Genomic DNA, 14,417 nt, shown 5'->3' with positions numbered 1-14,417 from the left:
ATTCATCAACTGAAAAATTCCGAGTTATTTTAACGACTAGTTGTAGAACTGTCAAAAAGATTGGTATTCTCGGTAACAATTAATGAATTATAAATCTTGGTTGATATTCTCGGCAATAGTTATTGATTTTTGTCTATGACACCGCATGCGGTCTATACTCACTTAGAGCATCCTCCCAAGGGAGAAGACATCAGTAATATAGACTACATAAATAAAATCATAACCATAAAATATAAAAATAAATACAATAAATTAAGATGTGGTATAACGCCACATCACTCCCCCCCAGAGGCCGTCAAGGCCGGTAGTGGTCGGGGAAGCGAACCTGGCGTCCCGATCTAGTTGTATAGTTCTTTTTATCTGTCTGTTCTGCTACTTTATCTTCTGACTTTCTCTCAGCGATTTTCTTGGCGGTTTCTGGACTTTCGGACTTTCTGCTGTCTTTATTGGTGATGGTGGTTGTGGTGTCCTTCAGTAGATAGGCCGGTTTAAGTCGGTCTATAGATACCGTCAGTTGCTTTCCTTTCACCAGGATAGTGAAGAACTTGTCTGCTCTCTTTAAGACTGCGTGAGGTCCTGTGTAGGCAGGCTGTAGCGCACCACGTACAGCGTCTTCCCTCAGAAAGACGTGACTGGTTGTGGGCAAGTCCTTGAAAATGAATACCTTCTTCAAGCCATGCCTGGATGTCGGAACAGGTTGCAGATCTTGGACCATGCTTCGGAGTCTTGCTGTGAAGTCCGTCAAGTCAGTAGTGGTGTCAGTAGTTGGTTCAAAAAATTCCCCGGGCAATCTGAGCGTTTCTCCGTAGACTAGCTCGGCGGACGAAGTTTGCAGGTCTTCTTTGAAGGCACTCCTTATCCCAAGTAGAACTAGCGGGAGCGACTCAGTCCAATTTAATCCGTGGCAGATGATAGCAGCTTTTAACTGTCTGTGAAGTCGCTCGATAAGGCCGTTACATGCTGGGTGGTACGCCGTCGTTCTTCTGTGTTTGAAGCCGGCTATTTTAGATAAATATCCAAAGAGAGCAGACTCAAATTGGCGTCCACGATCAGTAACGATATCTTCCGGACAACCGAAACGAGCGATCCATCCAGACAATAATGCGTTAGCCACAGTTTCAGCCGTGATATCTATCATTGGTACCGCCTCAGGCCAGCGGGTAAATCGGTCGATGGCTGTGAGACAGTAGCGGTATCCGTGAGATGGCGGTAATGGACCAACGATATCTATGTGAACCTGTCGAAATCTGGTTCTGGGCAATCTGTAGGTTCCCAATGGTGCTTGCACGTGTCTTGTGATCTTGGAGCGTTGACATGCGAGGCATCCTCTGGACCACTCTCGACAGTCTTTGCGCATACCCGGCCAAACAAAACGCTGTGCGATCAATTTAGTAGTAGCGTTCGCGCCTGCGTGACTTAAACTATGCAGGCTGTCAAAGAGCTGTTTACGCAGGTGCTTCGTAACGAAAGGTCTGGGTGAGGATGTACTGACGTCACAGTAGACTTCAGGGCTGCCCTCAAAGATCTTAAGCTTTCTGAGGCGGAGCGAAGTTTCGCCGTTTAAATAGTGAGTCAGCTCAGGATCTGAGGATTGTGACGAAGCAAGGACGTCTAGATCGATTGGCGTCTGCAATTCGTCCACTCGCGACAACGTATCGGCAACGACGTTGTTTTTCCCTGATATGTGCCTGATGTCCGTTGAGAACTGGGAAATGAAGTCCAGATGACGGTATTGTCTTGGAGAGCTGCTGTCTCTCCTGGTAGCGAAGGCGAAACAAAGAGGCTTGTGGTCAGTGTAGATGGTGAATACTCGAGCCTCCAGCATGTGCCGAAAGTATCTTATGGCCTCGTATATGGCTAGCAACTCGCGATCATATGGTGAGTATTTACTCTGCGCTGAGTTGAGCTTTTTGGAGAAAAACGCGAGAGGCTGCCATTGTGTACCCTTCTTCTGCTGGAGGACTGCACCGATTGCAGTATCAGACGCATCAGTGACCAGGCCTAAGTAGGCGTCGCACTCCGGGTGAGCAAGTAAGGCTGCTTCGCTGAGGCTTTTCTTGCACTGCTCGAAGGCTGTCAGGTTGTCAGCTTGAAGGTCAACTGGATGAGAGCCTTTAACAGAGCCGTTCAGAAGTTTGTGCAGTGGAGCTTGTATTTCTGCTGCCCGAGGTATGAAACGTCTGTAGAAATTAATCATTCCTAAAAATCTTCTGAGCTCTTTAACCGTCTTGGGAGCTGGGAATGATTTAATTGCGTCGATTCTTGCATCCAAAGGCTTCGTACCTTGCTCAGATATGTGGTATCCCAGAAATTTGATTTCCTCAACGCCGAAAATACATTTCGAAGGGTTCACAACCATTCCATACTCCTTCAGCCGTGAAAATACCTGACGGAGGTGATCTTGGTGGGAACTACTATCTTTTGAAAAGATCAGGAAGTCATCTAAGTAGGCGTAGACAAAATCCAATCCACGCGTCATTTCATCAACAAAACGTTGAAATGTTTGTGCGGCATTCCTAAGACCAAATGTCATATACGGAAATTCATACAATCCGAAGGGTGTAGATATTGCGGTCTTGGGTATATCTTCTTTATTTACTGGTATCTGATTGTATGCTTTGACCAGGTCCAAGGTAGAGAATATGCGGCATCCAGATAGGCTGTGGCTGAAGTCGTGGATGTGTCGTATAGGATAGCGGTCCGGAACAGTTCGAGCGTTGAGCATGCGGTAATCGCCACAAGGCCGCCAACTGTTATCCTTTTTAGGTGCCAGATGAAGAGGCGACGACCAAGGGCTATCTGATGGCCTAGCTGTTCCATTCTTCGACATGGACTCGAATTCTTCTTTAGCTATTTTCAGCTTGTCCGGCGCCAGCCTTCGTGGAGTGCAATGAATGGGCGGGCCGGCCGTGGTCTTGATGTGATGGACGGTGTTGTGGCGAATTTCACGATGAATGCCAGGAGGGCGAGTTATTTCTGGGAATTCTCGAAGAATGTCATTATACTTCGAGTCACCGTGAAGTACCTTGATCGACGAAATGGCGTCAGACGGTCTTGTCGTCGCCGCAGATGTAGACAACGACGTCGTACAATCCAGCAATCGTTTGTTGCGGCAGTCTACTACCAAGTTGTAGTGCGATAGGAAGTCCGCTCCAATGATGGCTTTGGTCACGTCAGCAACCACGAACTGCCAGCTGAACTCTCGTCGAAGACCGAAGTTGAGTTGAAGATGAGCATAGCCGTAGGTGTTTATTACGGAACCGTTAGCTGCATAAAGCTGGTAGTTGGTCTGTGGTCGGCGTTTACGTAAGGCGGAACGAGGAAAAACACAGAGATCGCTGCCTGTATCCACGAGAAACTGCATCTTGGTTCTTCGGTCCGTAATAAATAAGCGACCAGAGCTTGTGATGGGGCTGTCGCCTGTCGCCATTACCGACCGCCCCGACCGTTTTCCGATGAAGAGAAGTCGCAAGGTTTGACGCAAGTTCTTGCGTTATCACCATATTTATGATGATAGAAGCAGTTGGGAAACTTCCGATAGCTTGATTGTGACCTAGTGCGCTCCCTGCGTTGTTTGCTCGAGTTTCTTGATGGAGACCTACCTCTGTCTCTGGTGGATAGGGCTTTTACTTGCCGGCTGAGTTCAGAGACTTCTTTGGTGAGCTTCTCCAGAAGGGATCCTGGTACGGCATCAGCCGAAGCGACTTGGGGTGATGGTGGTACCAGATCGTGTACCTTGTCCGCCAGATCAGCGAGTGCCTGCAGAGTAGATTCAGGTTGCGATGCTATTACGGTCTGTAGGCTTGTGGGCAAGCGGCTGGTCCACACCGTGCGTATAAAATCATCCGGTATATCTCTCCCTGCCAGGTGGCGTAAGTGCCTCAAAAATTGCGAAGGCCGCCTATCTCCGAGCTCTTCATGCATTAGTAGCTGAGTCAACTCCTTTTCACGTGAAGCTGACAGGCGCTTTATCAATTCGGATTTCAGCGTGTCGTATTTATTCTTCGCCGGTGGATTGACGAGAATGTCTTTAACTTCTGCTGCGTATCGATGCTCTAACTGGGCGCTGACGTAATAGTATTTGGTATCATCGTCTTTTATCCCCGAGAGCGCAAAGCTACCCTCTATTTGCGCGAACCACACCGCCGGTTCTTCCGGCCAGAATGGTGGTAATCGTACTCCGACACGATAAAGATCTGGCTGTACCATTTTCTTTGAGCCATCTTCGGCTTTGTTACCGGTTGTTGGCGGCGTAGGCGGCATGATGTTATTAGGTAGTAAAAATATGTACCTTGATGAGCGTGCTGCTTATCGCGGGGTCACCAGTGTAGCTTCGTCCACAACTAAATTTTGCAGAGGGATTTTTAGTGAAACGCAGGTATTCGATTTGAAATCCGTGTTGAACAAAACTCAGTTACAATATGATACAAATTTTTGATGGTGATTCATCAACTGAAAAATTCCGAGTTATTTTAACGACTAGTTGTAGAACTGTCAAAAAGATTGGTATTCTCGGTAACAATTAATGAATTATAAATCTTGGTTGATATTCTCGGCAATAGTTATTGATTTTTGTCTATGACACCGCATGCGGTCTATACTCACTTAGAGCATCCTCCCAAGGGAGAAGACATCAGTAATATAGACTACATAAATAAAATCATAACCATAAAATATAAAAATAAATACAATAAATTAAGATGTGGTATAACGCCACAGGCCTAAGCTCAAAGTTAGCCTAAACATGGGGACTGAAGCCTCAATCTTCCAAGCCGAGGTCTTTGCCATAAACAAATGTGCAGAGATAAACTTGGAAAGGAAGCTCCAGGATCAACACATCTACATCAACTCAGACAGCCAAGCAGCACTGCTGGCCTTAACATCCTTCGAATATACGTCAAAATTGGTGCAAACATGCACCGAGACACTGAATGCACTGGGAAATACCAACAAAGTAACGCTTACATGGGTACCAGGACATTCGAATATAGAAGGAAACGAAGTAGCAGATGAACTCGCCAGAGATGGAGCCGATAACCCTCAAATCGGCGTAGAACCGTTCTGTGGCATCACCAAACAACGAGCCACCACGCTACTAACCGCCCTCTGCAAACAAGAGGCTATTGAGTGGTGGAAGTCTACATCGGGACAAAAACACTCAAAAGCACTCATTCAGGGATATAGCAATAAAGTAACTAAGGAACTGCTAAAGTTCAAAAGATACAAAGCCTGTGCAGTGACTAGAATACTGACCGGCCACTGCAAACTAAACAAACATAAATCGAACATGAACATGACCGAGGAAACTCTGTGCAGATTCTGCCATACAGAAGAAGAAACGGCCATGCATGTTCTTTGCTCATGCTTCCCGCTTATGAGCAAAAGAAGTATCCATCTCGGGCGACACATTATGCACCCGGATGAGATAGCAGATATCACGCTCCAAAGAATCTGGAAATTTATAGACTCAACGGGACTAAGCAGTGAACTTTAAAGACAAGGGCTGCCACAATAGATCAAACCTGGTCGAGTTGGCGCAAATAAAGGCCCAAAAACCAATAATAATAAATAGTAATGGCAATTGGTTTGATTTGTAAACAGGAAAATACCTAATTTTCATGTTGAGGAAAACTGATGCTTAGTCTTACTGGCATACCTACATCATATAAAAACTTTTAGCGTATTTTCTAGAAGATAAAATTATGTAAAAAGAAGTCACATTACATAAGCAGATCCATGGCCGAAAATTTTCCAAAGAAAAAAAGCTACGTAGTCAGTTAAATTCTTTATCTAATTAGTTCTGCTTAAAAGCAGTTTTAATACAATCATCAGCTAATCAGACTATACATTTTTGTTCCAAAATCACACCTATTAGAACTGACATAAGATTGTACTGTGTAAAACCGTATGTGCCGTCATCCGTACAAAAATATCTGCGTACGAGTCGTATTATGAGTCCATTCATCCTGTACTTGTAGTGTTGACTTATTTTTATAGTTCTATCGATGAAACCACGCTTATCAACGATAGTAAAGACTGAAGATAAAAAAGTTCAAGTTAAATGTTTATTAACATAATATTTATGAAGATGCCATTAATTATTGAGTATTAAAAAGATAAACAAAGAACTATTTTACCTAGTTACGGACTGAAACATAAAAAACAAAAAACTTATGAAATATCTCGATAATTTTTAATTGTAATAAAAATAAAAACCTACACAGTATTTTTAAATAGGAAGTTATAGGAAATCATCGACACTGAAACAACACTTATGCTTGCTATTTCAGCCATTGTAAACAGTCTGAGTTGGCAATTAGATGAATTCGCTACTTTAGTATTTTTTTGTTCTAAGGGCAACACTCCCAATTAGTTCGAATACAAGAATTCTTACGTCACGTGCATGTAAAAGGATTTAATACAATAGATAATAAAGGCTAGTTCTGGAGTGGAGACCACGTACCGGAAAGCGCAGTGTAGGACGTCCACCCACAAGGTGCACCGACGACCTCATAAAAGTAGTAGGAAGGCGCTGGATACAGGCCGCCACCAACCGTTCATTGTGAAAATATTGGGGGAGGCCTATGTTCAGCAGTGGACGTCCTATTATGACTGAAATGATGATAGTGAACTTGTGGTCCCAATACTTTTAAAGACAAATGTTATACGCTGAAACCTTTTATATTTTTTTATTAGGCAAAGAACTATTTTGTGGCCAGCATGTAAGATATGACATTGCGCAGTCATTACGTTCTGTCACGTCAGCAAACATAGCCGGAGCCGTTAATTGATCTCGTTCTAACAATCGGGTGACATTGAACGAGTGATGACAGGGCTGCCAAACGGTCATTTTATATTATAAAAATAATTTGAGGAGGAATAAGCAGTTATGCTCAAATGAGGCTGGTTCAAAGAGGACTAAATACATTGTTTTCATATTCGTACGAGTAGATTAGAGATTCGTAAGGGCATGGTAGATTGCAATTTGCAATACATAACTCGTACTAATACATACACACACATAGCTTACACCATTCATAGAGCTTATGCTAGAATTTAATACGGACCAGAGTGACCTTTGAAGTGCATTGGCTTTTACAATTTGATATACAATGAAATGATAGTTACCTTTAGTATGAAATAATAATTATAATTATCTAGTAATGTTGCCAACCCTATCAATTTTTCCTAGATCATACCCAGACACCGTGACTGACGATCGCAAATAGCAAATACTCGTACTTACTTACTCAATGTTATTAATTTTGGCCACTCAACAATTTGATCATCAAATAAACCGCACCTTCCGCGACGCGAACTTTAACGATTTTCTTCTGACACAATCATGGTGCCCCAACAATATTGGTGTTATTTGAAAGCCCAATAAATATCCTTAAAGAAAAACACATTTAATTTCTTTATAAATGATTAACATATACCATAAATGTGACTTGAAAAAATACCTCACTTTGGGCCCACCTATGGGATCAATTAGACCAATTTTTATGGTTATAAAACCAAATAATGATCTCACGTGTCCTCTTTAACAGATTGATAGCGATTAATCCCAACTTAACAGTTTATTAGCTATAAAAGTTGGCTTTAGCGTAACTACCTATTTTTTGAAGAAGTGACTCTGGATCCTTCCCTAGACACATTTTTGGGGTAAAAAGCTTTCATTTAATGAAAAGAAGGTTAGAACTAGGCTTTTAAATGGTGCCAATATTGGTGGGAAGTGGGGATGCATACGTTTGAAAATGCTTGTCGCGGGAGGTGCGATTTATTTGATGTCGAGTGTAGTTAGACACGGAATGAACTCGTGCTCGGAGTTATTAATTTTTAGACCATTTAATATACGAGTAAGAAATTTTAAAATTTTAGTTAATCTAAAATTTGATAGTACGCGTATCTTCTTTTCAACACTTAAATTTATTTATAAAAAATAGCTTCCCGCCCGCGGCTTCGCCCGCGTGGAATTTTGTCTGTCACAGAAAAACTTTATCGGGCGCGTCCCTGTTTCAAAAACTGGGATAAAAACTATCCTATGTCCTTTCTTGGGACTCAAACTATCTCTATGCCAAATTTCATCAAAATCGGTTCAGTGGTTTAGGCGTGAAAGAGAGACAGACAGACAGTTACTTTCGCATTTATAATATTAGTATAGATTTCACCTACATTTGAGATGCATTACATTTTACGTTGATTCTTTTTAGTGATTAAGCTGAAGGGGATATTAAAAATTATAAATAACTGGAAAAAATCGAAATTAATTGAATCGGATATTAAAAAACTGATGGCTAATTCGTTGGTTCCAGGCTCGAACATCCTAAAGTCGCCTCGAGCGCGGCGCGTGCGCACCACGTCAATGTCGCAGCCCAACAAGCGCACCACAGCGGAGAGCATTCTTCACGCCGACCGCCGTACCATCTACACCGCCGGCCGCCCGCCCTGGTATAACTGCACCGGCGGGCAGGAGGTCGAGCCCTTCCTCATCGGTGAGTCATACTTAGTAACCCATTTCAAGAAAGAGGTCAATCGTCGAATCCAACTCTGCTGGGCAGCGCTTGAAAAACTACAACATCTTTTCGTCCAAAATACCTCAGTGCCTTTTAGGCGAAAGTCTATAGTCAGTTGGCTCCGAAACGTGGCCTCTCACTATAAGCCTCATGAAGAAAGGCTATGCTCGGTGTTTCTTTACGAGATCAAATCAGAAACGAGGAGATTCGTAAACGAACTAAAGGCGCTGTCATAACCCGATGGATTAGCAATCTAAAGTGGCAATTGGCAGAGCACATAGAGCTCGCAGATCTGACAGCCGATGGGGCAACAAGGTTCTGGAGTGGAGGCCACATGCTGGAAAGCGCAGCGTAGGACGTCCACCCAAGGTGGCGACCAACCGGTCATTATGGAAATCATTGGGGGAGGCCTATGTTCAGCAGTGGATGTCCTCCGCCGCACCATCTACACCGTCGCCCGCCCGCCCTGGTAAAACTGCACCGGCGGGCAGGAGGTTGAACCCTTCCTCATCGGTGAGACCACTATTTACATCATCGAAAACAGATTTAGCTCTGTCTATTTTTAAAGTTTTATCAGCAAAGTAACTACATCACAAAGATGTTCGATAAAGTAAGGCAGGTCATTTACATAGATTAAAAATAAAGGAGGTCCTAATAAACAGCCCTAGGGCACACGCGTACGTAATGGGACTCCAGAAGAATCGGCTCGATTGACATTAACTTTTTGCATCCTGCCTGTAAGGTACAAATTGATCTGAGACACACGCTGCCTTAAAAATTGCTAAAATCAAGTGGCAGTGGGCGGGGCACATAGCTCGTAGAGCTGATGGCCGCTGAGGCAGAAAAGTTCTTGAGTGACGACCACGGGCTGAAAAACGTAGTGTAGGCAAGCCTCCCGACCGAAGATCTGGTGAAGGTCGTGAGGAGAACCTGGATGCGAGCAGCGCAGGACCGGTCGTTATGGAAGTCCTTGGGGGAGGCCTTTGTCTAGCAGTCGACGTCATATGGCTGAAACGAACGAACGATCTTATCTTAAAAACAAACCTTGTCCAGCAGTAGACGTCATATGGCTGAAACGAACGAACGATCTTATCTTAAAAACAAACCTTGTCCAGCAGTAGACGTCATATGGCTGAAACGAACGAACGATCTTATCTTAAAAACAAACCTTGTCCAGCAGTAGACGTCATATGGCTGAAACGAACGAACGATCTTATCTTAAAAACAAACCTTGTCCAGCAGTAGACGTCATATGGCTGAAACGAACGAACGATCTTATCTTAAAAACAAACCTTGTCCAGCAGTAGACGTCATATGGCTGAAACGAACGAACGATCTTATCTTAAAAACAAACCTTGTCCAGCAGTAGACGTCATATGGCTGAAACGAACGAACGATCTTATCTTAAAAACAAACCTTGTCCAGCAGTAGACGTCATATGGCTGAAACGAACGAACGATCTTATCTTAAAAACAAACCTTGTCCAGCAGTAGACGTCATATGGCTGAAACGAACGAACGATCTTATCTTAAAAACAAACCTTGTCCAGCAGTAGACGTCATATGGCTGAAACGAACGAACGATCTTATCTTAAAAACAAACCTTGTCCAGCAGTAGACGTCATATGGCTGAAACGAACGAACGATCTTATCTTAAAAACAAACCTTGTCCAGCAGTAGACGTCATATGGCTGAAACGAACGAACGATCTTATCTTAAAAACAAACCTTGTCCAGCAGTAGACGTCATATGGCTGAAACGAACGAACGATCTTATCTTAAAAACAAACCTTGTCCAGCAGTAGACGTCATATGGCTGAAACGAACGAACGATCTTATCTTAAAAACAAACCTTGTCCAGCAGTAGACGTCATATGGCTGAAACGAACGAACGATCTTATCTTAAAAACAAACCTTTCTGAATCCCAGAAACTCTACATTGTGTTGTGCCAACTACTCTCCTTACTAATCAGCCATCAAAAACATACTATCAGATTAAGAAACCAAGGTTTATGGAATAAACGTACCTATCACCAATAACAGAGCGTTGATTTTCAGGTTGTTTTTGTTCGAAGGTATTTGCGGCGCGAGCGCGTCGGGCAAGACCACGGTCGCTGCCAAGATCATAGAATCTCTCAACATACCCTGGGTCACTATCGTCAGTATGGACTCTTTTTATAAGGTAAGTGTAGTAAAAAGTAATGTAAGCCTTTAAAGGGTGTCCCTAAATAAGCACGTCACATTGACACCGCAGGTAGAATAGATGAACCTAAGCTCAAGTCGTGAAACTTTATTATGGACACTTTTGGTATGTTCGATGCATCTCAGGTCCGTCTACCTCCGGTGTCAGTGTGACGTGCTGAATTTGGGATACCCTGTACATACGTTAAGCCTCACCCCAACTGTTGTGTACTTAGCTAGAATTTGCATGAATGTGAAATGCCTAATGCCAATATCGTTATTACGAATTTTAATGCAAGGGTGATTTTTACCCCTGTTACAACTCTTGTTTCGATCATTTTAATGACAAGTGCATGGGCTTTACTTATCTGCCTAGCTCGCACTTATTACATACATATCGGCGGTGAAGTGACAATACCTCCTATTATTTTTAAGAAATCTATTTTCTTAATACAATAGGCTTAAAATGTAATTTCGCGTGGACTTTTTCCATTCGAAATTTTTCCCCTAACTGATATTTCTTTTTAGATAGCAATAAAACTGTGTGGCAATAGCTGCTATATGCGCAAGTAATATTTACGTTTTTTTTTCTATCTCCTGAAAACCCAAAAAATTAATGCAGTTAGGAAGTATTGTCACTTCACCGTCGATATAAGTGTTCCTGTAATTATATTAAACAAAAGGCTGATAGTTTCGTCCCCCACTCGGCATAGCTGCTATGTTCTCTTGAAGTGTTGGTATGGAAAGCAATATTTACCCTGAAAAAGGACCTACAATTTTACAACAATTTCAAATTCAACCTTATTCCCCTCACCCAAGGTCCTCAACGAGAAGCAGCATCAGCAAGCGACCCGCAATGAATACAACTTCGACCACCCGGACGCGTTCGACATGGAACTCCTTATCAGTGTGCTACAGAGACTTCGAGAAGGGAAGAAAGTGGAGGTGCCCATCTATAACTACGTCACACACTCCAGGGAGAACCGCACGGTGAGTTGGTATGGTGCGAATTTGAATCTTATCCCCACCACCCAAGGTCCTTAACGAGAAGCAACACCAGCGTTCGACACGGAACTCCTCATCAGTGTACTACAGAAACTGCGCGAAGGCAAGAAGGAAAACCGCACGGTGAGTTGGTATGCTGCGAATTTGAATCTTATCCCCTCCAACCAAGGTCCTCAACGAAAATCAGCACCAGCGTTCTATAGTCTGGTCGCCGAGCACGTAGAATTTCGTACAATGACCCCAAGCTACCCATCCTTATCGCTCGCGCGTAATTATATTGCTGTCGCGACTGTGCGACGGGCGCCCGCAGTGAGTGTGCGAGCAAAACAGCAACATAATTACACGCGAGCGATAAGGATGGGTAGCTTGGGGTCATTGGACAAAATTCTACGTGCTCGGAGACTGGGCTTTACACGGGAGCTCCTGATCAGTGTACAACAGAGACTGCGGGAAGGGAAGAAGGTGGAGGTCCCCATGTATAACTACGTCACGCACTCCAGGAGAAACCGTAAGGCAAGTTGGTATGCTGCGAATTTGAATCTTATCCCCACCACGTAAAGTCATAAACAAGAAGCAGCTTCTACCCGGACAGAGGTCTCCATCTATAACTATGTCACGCACTCTAAGGAGAACCGAACGGTGAGTTGGTATGGTGCGAATTTGAACCTTATCCCCTTCAACTAAGGTCCTAAACAAGAAGCAGCACCATCGTTCCACATGGAACTGTTAATCAGCGTGCTACTGAGACTACGGGAAGGGAAGAAGGTGGAGGTGCCCATCTACAACTACGTCACACACTCCAGGGAAAACCGCACGGTGAGTTGGTATGGTGCAAATTTGAACCTTATCCCCCTCAACTAAGATCCTGAACGGCGTGGTACAGAGACTGCGGGAAAGGAAGAAGGTAGAGGTCCCTCCAGGGAAAACCGCACAGTGAGTTGGTATGGTGCGAATTATCTTCTGTCTGTGATCTTTCCGTAAATAAAAAAATCCTCGGGTATTTTACACACTATCTAGTCCCAAAATAAATGACCACTAGTTCCAGTACTGACATTGTTGTTCTGGTTCATTTTCATTTCACCAAATTCCGTAACAGATATGATAAAATGATACCCTGTCCTTGTTTCAGAAGTAAAAATATGTCAGAGTCACTATAGCATTTTTGTATAGATGGTAAATGATTTACATAACATATCTCCAGTTTCTGGTAACAAGAAAGAAGCATAAAAAAAGCATCTTTACTGATCGACTGAGTTTCTTCCCACCACTATGGTGGCGTTAGAAGAATATTTATAATTTCGAAACACGAATCGACAATCCGACACTGACATCGTTTAGCTATTATCGAGCTAACTGTATGTACTAGTGCTCTGAAAAAAGCCTAACTAACCTATTAATTAACGATTTGTTTCAGAAAACCATGTATGGCGCGAACGTGATCATCTTCGAGGGTATTTTAGCATTCTATAACGCTGAAGTCAACAGCATGCTGGATATGAAGGTGTTTGTCGACACCGACGCAGATATTCGCCTCGCAAGGAGATTGAGGAGGTAAACAACCATACTATCTAATACCATTCATTTCCATGTTCACTTATAATGACAATTATGACTAGCATAACAGTCATAATTATTATCAAAATGATTTCAAAGATACACAAGTGACGGAGACCATTTGCAAATATTACTATAGTCTGGTTCGAGAGCACGTCCCACAGTCGCGACAGCAATATAATTACGCGCGAGCGATAAGGATGGGTAGCTTGGGGTCATTGGACAAAATTCTACGTGCTCCCGGACCAGACTATACAAATTATTTTTGGCCCAAGTTATTCAAGAGTTCTGTTGCTCATTAAGGCCCGGTTTTCACCAAAACGGAGCGGAGAAGTGTCGGTCCGTCAAATTTGTCTATAGAATTTAACAGCCGCGGCGCGGAGCGGAGAAGAGAAGTGGAAATAATGAAAATGTGATTGGTTATTCAAAACACTTATCCGCTCCGCCTCGGTGGAAACCGGGCCTAAAGACTGATAGGCTAAATATCGACGTTACACGGGCGAAAATAGCAAGAATATAAGAGATTCCTTGCAGCACATCTAGTCTTCTCACACCTCGCCTGATAGACGATAGCAATCACAAAACAGTGAGCATTATTTTAGCTCCGGACAGCTTGTCCATTGTTACTAAGAAAATTTATAAGATTTTAACATAAATATAGCCGAAACGTCAAGCAGTGAGTACATATTATGTGACTCGTATAAAAAGTGTGGCGTTGAGACCCGTGTTTCTCTTTTTACTTAGAAATGTTTGCGTTAAGTGCATATCATATAGAAAGCTCTCTATTCCAGAGACATAGTGCAGCGCGGGCGCGAATTGGAAGGCGTGTTGAAGCAGTACATGACGTATGTCAAGCCTGCCTACCAGAGTTACATCGCTCCTTGTATGGCGCACGCGGACATTATAGTACCAAGAGGAGGAGAGAACAAAGTCGCCATACAACTCATCGTGCAACACGTGCACAAGCAGTTACAGCTGGTGAGTATTGGCGCGAACGTTCGCAGCGAGCATGGCGCATGCAAGTTACGTACAACAATGTTAACAGCATTGTTGTGTTCCGGCAGTTAGAGGTAAGTCAGTTCCACTGTGGTTGAGGATTCCGGGTGAAGGTCGCTTCCACGCTCGGCCTGATCGTCACTTCCCATCGGGTGAGATACAGGTCA

At 43.4% G+C, this 14,417-nt stretch overlaps 1 protein-coding gene across 1 annotated transcript in view; it reads left to right on the top strand.

The window, feature by feature from the left end:
- Positions 1 to 14,417, top strand: part of LOC135077740 (uridine-cytidine kinase-like 1) — a 38,362-nt gene that overhangs the window by 12,797 nt on the left and 11,148 nt on the right. The window contains exons 3-7 of the mRNA XM_063972316.1: positions 8,316 to 8,495; positions 10,590 to 10,696; positions 11,515 to 11,685; positions 13,115 to 13,251; positions 14,046 to 14,232. Coding sequence (XP_063828386.1) covers positions 8,316 to 8,495; positions 10,590 to 10,696; positions 11,515 to 11,685; positions 13,115 to 13,251; positions 14,046 to 14,232 — 782 coding nt within the window. The remainder of the gene's footprint in view (positions 1 to 8,315; positions 8,496 to 10,589; positions 10,697 to 11,514; positions 11,686 to 13,114; positions 13,252 to 14,045; positions 14,233 to 14,417) is intronic.

The sequence above is a fragment of the Ostrinia nubilalis genome, chromosome 13 (genome assembly GCF_963855985.1).
Source record: "Ostrinia nubilalis chromosome 13, ilOstNubi1.1, whole genome shotgun sequence".
In the NCBI taxonomy this organism is placed as follows: domain Eukaryota; kingdom Metazoa; phylum Arthropoda; class Insecta; order Lepidoptera; family Crambidae; genus Ostrinia; species Ostrinia nubilalis.
Note: the sequence above shows the minus strand (reverse complement) of the source record. Positions and strands in the feature narration are given on the sequence as shown.